This window comes from Nannobrachium achirus, assembly GCF_963921795.1.
Source record: "Nannobrachium achirus genome assembly, chromosome: 8".
Lineage (NCBI taxonomy): Eukaryota > Metazoa > Chordata > Actinopteri > Myctophiformes > Myctophidae > Nannobrachium > Nannobrachium achirus.
The window spans coordinates 11,165,535-11,173,941 of NC_137817.1; the positions used below are offsets into that span (position 1 = coordinate 11,165,535).

The 8,407-nt window shown below is 47.1% G+C and overlaps 1 protein-coding gene across 1 annotated transcript; it reads right to left on the reverse strand.

The window, feature by feature from the left end:
• Positions 1–6,383: 6,383 nt before the first annotated feature.
• LOC308289496 (bifunctional coenzyme A synthase-like) lies at positions 6,384–8,081 on the reverse strand (the record flags this gene model as incomplete). Its single annotated transcript, XM_080731184.1, has 1 exon — positions 6,384–8,081. The coding sequence occupies one exon, from the start codon at positions 8,079–8,081 to the stop codon at positions 6,384–6,386; it is 1,698 nt and encodes a 565-aa protein (XP_080587310.1).
• Positions 8,082–8,407: the final 326 nt, after the last annotated feature.

Sequence of the window (8,407 nt, forward strand, 5' to 3'; positions counted from 1 at the left end):
GCTACTTTTACTATTTTTGAATTTTTGAATTTGAATACTGAAAAGTAACAGTTTTGGAAGTTTCCACCCAACAGAGACGATATCTTTACTGTGGGTTAATGTCCAAAACCGTTACATTTCAGGTGATGGAAAAAAATACATCTGTTTTCCAGTGGATTCAATGCAGTTCTGATTCAGTCACAAGCTCTTGTTAATATTTTCAAAGGTTAAATATTTACAAAACCCACAGACAGACTTAACCACTTTCGCTGTCATTTTTCAAATTAAAGGTTTAAAATGGCAGATCTACAAGCTCACACTTCTCACTCCTTGTGACTTGTGGATCGGCTATTTTTCCTACCGCGTATACACTCTTATACGACAAAGTAGAGCATTCATTGATGTAGAAGAAAACACGAAAAGCTGAAAAGTTGGAGATACAAGGTTTCTGCCCGACAGCAACGAAACAGTAGTTACACAAGCAAACACAAGCAGGAATAAACAAGTCATTCTGTGATTAGCTCAGACTTGGGACACAACAGTGTTTGCGTATTGCTTTGGTGTATATGGATTTTATTTAATTTTGTATAGACATTATAGCATTAGATTTTTTTTCTCTCTCTCTCTTTCTTTTCTCCTTCCCAAAAACAAACTTGAACCCCAGAGTGCCCCCCCCCCATCTGGAAGCAGTAGAGAGGCTTGTCTGAAAGATAAAAACGATATGAATTGCTGCTGGCAACTCCAGTGTCCAATCTGGGATCTATTACATAGACAGGATTCTGAAAGTGAAGTGAAGTGAAGGGGGGGGGGGGGGGGCTAGGAGACACTAACAACAAGATCTATATATCGTGGTCTGGTCCAGCAGAGGCATGCAACCAACACACGCACGCACGCACGCACGCACGCACGCACGCACGCACGCACGCACGCACGCACGCACGCACGCACGCACGCACGCACGCACGCACGCACGCACGCACGCACGCACGCACGCACGCACGCACGCACGCACGCACGCACGCACGCACGCACGCACGCACGCACGCACGCACGCACGCACGCACGCACGCACGCACGCACGCACGCACGCACGCACGCACGCACGCACGCACGCACGCACGCACGCACGCACGCACGCACGCACGCACGCACGCACGCACGCACGCACGCACGCACGCACGCACGCACGCACGCACGCACGCACGCACGCACACACACACACACACACACACACACACACACACACACACACACACACACAGTGAGAGGGGGGGAACGCAAAACAAACTATGCTTTGACCTATATGGTTCTCAGTGTCTGCTCAAGGATTGGCTTAGAGACCGCATGCTGTCGTTGCTCCCGCCTCCCTCGCACGCTGCCTTTAACAAGCCACCGATGGCAGCTCCAGATGAGGAGCAGAATGCATGAGGACCGCTCCAAACCAGCTGCTCGGTCACGTGTGGCCGTGGGCGATGTGAGAGGCGTAGCGACAAGCGGGGGATCGATCCCTCGAAACGACACTGGCTGGCGTATGACAGAGCAACAAATGACCCCTGGGGGTCCCCGGACCCCAGTTTGAGAACCAATGTCTGAGCAGGTATATCTGTTCAATGCCTTGCTCAAGGATGACACTAGTTTGGAGAGTGAGCACTAGAACCATTTTGGAACCCTGCAACCCCAAATCAAAGCAGTAAAAGCCTGTTTTTGTTTTGTTTGTTTTTTTAAGATTTATTTTGGGGGCTTTTTATGCCTTCATTAATAGTGAAGTGAGGAGAGAGATGGGGAATGACACGCAGCAAAGGCCGTCGGGAAATGGGTCTCGAACCCGCGACACGCTGTCAGACTACATTGTAGCCTACTGTAGGTGCCCGGACCACTAGGCCAGCAGTCTGGGCAGTATCAGCCTGTGTTTCCTGTGTTTTCCTATACAGTGAGAAAAAAGAAAGAAAACGCAACATCTGAGATTTACTGTGTATTAACAAACCATTCGAGCTTAAACTTGATATTCCATTTTGTCAAGAGGCATGAAGCATGTCCACCATTTTTGTAGTGAATATGCCCCCCCCCCCCCATGAAAACATCTGCCATACAGCCTTGACGCACTGCATTGTGGTCCGCATACATGGGGGTGGGGGGAGGGGGTGTAATGGAATGACTATGAATATCGCAAAGTAAAAGCAGAGGAGAGAGGGAAAAAAAAAAACAGGACCAGAGAATGGGCGAGAGACAAAAGGATTTAATAAGATCCAGATTGTTTGGATCTCTCATTGTTTCAAGAGAGAGAGAGAGAGAGCGAGAGAGCGCGCGAGAGGGAGAGAGAGGTGTGTGCGTGTTGTTTGAGACTTTCACAGCCCTACAAAAGGTCACAGCAACACCTCAAAGTCCCTGTAACCTCCTTTAGGGTCAAGCTTAAATTCGCAAATAGCGCAGTGCCTCACCATGTGGGCCCCGTAAATGTTCAGAGAGACCGGCCCCTGCCCTTCGTCTCCCATTACTCACTCAAAATGTAAATACTTAGGGTTACAGTCAGAGAGCGTAGCCCATCTTGGGACAGTAGCATTTACAGTTGTAGTCCGGTTACAGGACCTATAAACTAGACAACCTGGGCTATTAACTGGCTCTCTCTCTCTCTCTCTTTCGTTTGCAGGCCATGCAACATTTGGTTTCAGAATAACCACAACATCCATCCATCCATCCATCTTCAACCGCTTATCCGGAATCGGGTCGCGGGGGTAACAGTTCCAACTGAGACCTCCAGATTTCCTTATCCTGAGCAACTTCCTCCACTCCCTCAGGGAGTATACCGAGGCGTTCCCAAGCCAGTTTGGAGATATAATCCCTCCATCTGGTCTTTGGTCTGCCACGGGGTCTCCTCCCAGTGGGACGCGCATCGAGGACCTTCCTAGGAAGGCGCTCGGGGGGCATCCATACTAGATGCCCGAACCACCTAAGCTGACTCCTTTCCAAGTGTAGGAGCAGCGGTTCTACTCCAAGTCTCTCTCGGGTGACTGAACTTCTCACCCTATCTCTAAGGGAGATACATTGATATTGTTATTTTTTGGGGGGCAGCACAAGCTACACGTATGCATGTGCTGAGGAAAAATGGAAGGACATTAATAAGGACTTATTATTTTCCTTTTGGCACATATAAATAGTAAATACTCTTCGTGATCGATACAGCTGGGTTTGTTTGTTTTCTCAATCCCTTTCTTTTAGAACACAGCCTTACATGCGGTAAAACTCAATGTAGCTACAGCTCAAGGCTCATGTTTCACATACACATTATATTTGTATGCAGCATTGGGTAGTTAGTTAATAGTTCCATAGTTTTATAGACATAGTTTCCCTCATTATACATCACTGCAGGCAACATGACACATAGCTGGGAGGCGGATGGGGTAAGATGAGCCACTATTTACATTTTAGATGGCCACAGCCAGAAATAATACCTTCAGTACAATGAAACAATACATACTTGTGCACCCCTAGAAAAACATCAATCTTTTGCCAAGATAATATAGGTCCCAAATCATTGATCAAAGAGGAAAAAAATGGCACAATCTTTGATCGTGCAAAAAGCTCATATGTTCTCATTCAATAGTCTTTATAGAATCACGTTTTGTAGAAATTAACTACTTGAGCCCAGCCCCCAGCATCCCTATTCTGGGGGGAAGATTCCACCCAAATAGCCATGTTGACTTGTTGTGAGCTTGTAGATCGGCTACTCTTGGGAGAGATTTGTAGCAAGTACGAGTAGGGTTTAATTGGTTTAGAAATGACACAGTTTTACTTCTCTTCATTAAGTATATGCATTAAATAAAAGAGACATTTTTCTCGTTGTTTTAATATAGTGCAGGAAATTAAGTAATTTTTTTGGAAGAATTGTTCGGTTTGCGATACAAGCACCAAATTTTGCACAACGTTTCCTCTAGAACTACTTTTTCCAAAAAGCATGTTAGCCAATAGCCACTCAATAAAAAAAATAATGGGGTTGGGGTCCCATTGACTTTCTATACAGTAAAATAATACAAAGAAATTTATCTGCTTTAAGTAGCATGTGAGGGGTCAAACTAGGGGTTTTTCATGATCCCGAATCCAATGCAAGCATTTGTTTTGCACAAAAAAATAATAATCCTTGGGCTAAAAACGGACCCCACACAACTGTGAAAAGTGATGACTCATCACTAAACCATACTTTTGTGGAGCCTTTTTTTAGCCCAAGGAATGTTTTCCGTGCAAAACAAATGTTTGCATTGGATTCAGGATCATGAAAAACCCCTAGTTTGACCCCTCACATGCTACCTAAAGCAGAATCTTTTTTTTTTGTATTATTTTACTGTATAGAAAGTCAATGGGACCCCAACCCTATTTGTTTTTAATTGAGTGGCTAACGTGCTTTTTGGGAAAAGTAGGTCCAGAGGAAACTTTGTGCAAAATCTGGTGCTTGTATCACAAAGTGAACGATTGTTTCACTAATTTCCCGGGCTAATAGGCCTACAGGCATCCAACATCTGACTTTGTCCGGGAAACGAAGTGTGGCCTACATCTGGCCTCCATCTTAGCACAAAGCGCTCACAGTTTGTTGTATGTCCACTAAATGTCTGGGCTCTGAAGCGTGGCCTACATCTGGCCTACATCTTGGCACATAACGCCTAATGTTTGTTGTACGCCCAGGGTCACATTGGCCAAGCTTCGCGGGACACTTAATGAAATTAACTAATAAATAGCACTACCTCCACTACTACAGATGCTATCATTTTGCTAGGGTCCCCTGGATCTTCCTCAAGGAACCCTGAGGGTCCCCGGACCAAAGTTTGAGAACCACTGCCTTACAATTTGCTCTATATGATCCAAACCATCACACATGCACACTACCTATCAGTGTTGAGCAGGAAGGTCCATATTTGATCTTTTCATGTATTTCATACATTCATGCATCTTACAATAATTGAGCCTCATTTCATACTTCATTGTATGACAGTGTTGCACAAAAGCAGAAATAGCCAATCTACAAACTCATCATAGCACATCATGAGGCTGCGAGGCTTGTGAGCTTTTAGATCTGTTATTTTCACAATCTTTTTGGAAACGTTTGAAATCCCCCAAATAGTTCCTAATTTCATTCTGTAGCCTACAATGTGCATGGTCTAAGAATGAACAACGAAGTTGCTTGTAGTAATTTACAGAGAGGCCGATATGGGACTGAGAAGAGATATGAAAAGCTTACATAACTAACTTACGAAAAGTAGCATTATGTTTCCAAGCACAGATTCAGCTTCCTGGTTGGTGAGCCAAGTCTGTCACTGAAAAGGCCTATGGAAAAGGAGCAGTTAGATGCTGGGCAGAATTTAAATTCAGCAGAGCATATACTGCCACCTGCTGTCTGTTCTCCCTCTATGCAACAAGGAGGAACTGCATGCCCTGGTGCCATCATAGATCCACAGCTTTAATCCTAGCAGATTAAAAGTGAAGACAATAACACAATGGTAAAATGTAAAACTAGAGGTTGACAATCACTGTTACCATCTGTATGATGAAACAAGCTGGAGCTAGAAAATGTGCTCAGTAAAGCATAGACCTCCACCAAGTTTCCATTTCTCTAGCACTGTTTATCATAAAGGGGTACAGGGACTCACTGGGGTCCTTGAAGGAGTGCCAGGGGATCCCCAGCAAAATGAGGAGTATAATGCTCAGTATCATGACACTCATGATATTTTGATGTTTTCAAAATATCGTGGTATGTAGCAACTCATGATGTAGGAGACTAATAACGTCTCAAGATGTATTAATGGTTCATACTATCGCCAAAATAAAAGTCTGGGTTTCCGAGGCTATACAGAACCTAAATGTAATACAAAGAACATGATGTAATAAAATCATGAGCGTATATAACCAACGTAATAACAGATTGCTGCATGATGTGATAATGTAAAAGGTGTTACATCGTAATGGCCCTATCATATTACAATCTGTGGTGATAAGCCATCACCAAGGTGTAGTTTTCTAGCTATCACCGAGGTATTGTTATACATTTTTAGGTGATAACTAGAAAACTACACCGAAGTGAAGTGATAGCTCTTCACCTTAGACTATGGTAGAGGCTTAATAATCAGTATCATGGTCAGTAGCATGTCAGACTTGTCAGTAGCATGAACCTGTGTTTTGTACAATTTCTGAGTAATGTTATCCGGGTTGGCGGCTTATCCGGGTTGGGAGGCTGCACAACAGAAAAGCTAAGCTTTTGGTCATGCTTCACTTGACATCACAATATCTAATATACCTGTAAATGGTAAGACGGAATTCATTTCCCAGCGGATTCCTCGTGACTCACGTCACGGCAACCACACTTGCAATTTCCCAGAATTGCGTCTTTCTTGTTTTATTTATAGTCGGTCAAATTACATTCAGGACAGTGCATTGTCCTTTGTTCCATGTAGGATTCTGTTGCTCAGAAGGTTCCAGGCCCTCAGTAGCTGCTTCTGGGTGACCTCTGGCTCCCACTGCGTACAGAGCACCACGTTAGCATGCTCCACCTGCCTAGCACTGGAACTCTGGCTCTGTAGCCGCCTCACAGCCTCCTCTCTGCTCAGCCTGTCCCGCTTGCTTATCCTCAACACCGCCTCCTCCTCTGGTACGATGGTGACCCAGACCTCATGGACCATGTCTGTCCAGCCAGCATCCAGTAAGACAGCTGCGTCTATAACACACACCTGTTTACCTTCCTCTCTGGCCTGGTGGATTCTGTCCTTGACCAGAAGTTCGACCGCGGGCCACACAATGTCTGTCAGGGCTTTTAACCGTTCCTTGTTACCAAAGACTTTGCTTCCTAGTGTGCGCCTGTTGATGGTTTTATCTTCATTCAGAATTTCGGAACCAAACTCCTCCAGTACCCTCTGGTAGGCAGCTGCCCCTGGCTGGTATGTCTCGTGGACCAGCTGATCTGCGTCAATGTGGACGGCGCCCAGGTTCTCCAGGCGCCTGGCGACGGAGGTCTTCCCGCTGCCGCTGCCTCCCGTCAGTCCAATGATGTACGGGACAGTAGGGAGACAGGACTTGTATTTAGCTGGGGTGAGAAGGGTTCCCAGAAGACGAGTGCGCAGGTTAGATGAGCTGATCTTTTCCTCTTCCTTCTCTGTGTGGTGGAAGTCTTTCAACAGCTGGATTTCACGGAGAATCAAGCTGGGCAAACCGTTCTCCTCACGTCTCTTGTTGATGGCCTCGCCACCCTTCCTGGTCCCCTCGCTGACCACAATGCACTGCAGCTCTGAGTCCACCACGGAGGATCCAAGGGGGTCGTGGAGCGGCTCGACCTTCATCTGCAGGGACGGCTTAGTGTCCTGCAGGAACTCCTGCAGCCTCTGCACCCGCAGTGGATAGGGCTCGATCAACTCCTTCAACACCTTCCTTTGCAGCATCTCCTGGTCACACACCCCGATGAGGAGTCTCCTGTTGGCCAGCAGGCATGCGGTGGTGAGGAGCGTCTTGTGGGCTCCATGCAGCCGGTCAAACGTCCCTCCAACCACTACGTCACTGTAGGTCTCCAGGGGCTCAGCCTCCTGCTCACGGAGGTCCTGGTGATGGACCGCCTCCACCCCTCTCTGCAGCTCCTCCGACTGTGGGTGGAGCAGCACCGAAGTCAGACCAGGGCTGCACACGTAACAATGGCTGGCGTACCTCTGCAGACACTGGGTCACCATCGGGGAATGGCCAGGGTTGTGCATGGGGAAGTCTGTCAGCACTACGTCCGGGGAGAGAGAGAGGGGCTGCGGGATGGGGAAGGGGCAACGCTGCCCTGTCTCTCTGCTGGAGCTGGAGGCTGGCTGAGCGCACACGTTGGCCAGGAGCACACGCACATCCAGATGTGCACACACGTCAGCCGCGGTGCTGTAGAGGCGTGATATCAGGCTGGACAGATCCACAACCGGGGGAAGGAAAACAGGCCGAGGTGGATTCCCATCCCGTAGGTTCAGACCTGGGTGCAGATGGACGTACAGGGTTTGATCCACTACCGTGGCTGCTGAGTTCAGCACTGGAGTGATGCGCAGGGGGAGGATGTGGAGAGGGGAGGTGAGCACCAGCAGACCGGTGCTGAATTTAGACATGTTGTGTCTAGATTGTACTATTGAAGACTACTCAAAGAAGGGACTGGACGGTCGACCAGGACCCACAGGGTGCCCGATCAGCATTTAACCAGCCATTCTGACACTGTGGTGCCTTTTAAATTGTCGGCTAAATACCCGACCGTGTCATCCCAGTAATGTTGCGGTGAGTCAGCTATATCCATATTTGGAGTCTCATCATGTCAGCCATGCCCAATCAAGGATGTCAGACTAGATGTGTCAAACAGTGTAGATGTGTCAAACAGTGTTGTATAGGTGGTCAATATGTACTGTATAGGGGGTCAATATGTACTGTATAGGGGGTCAAT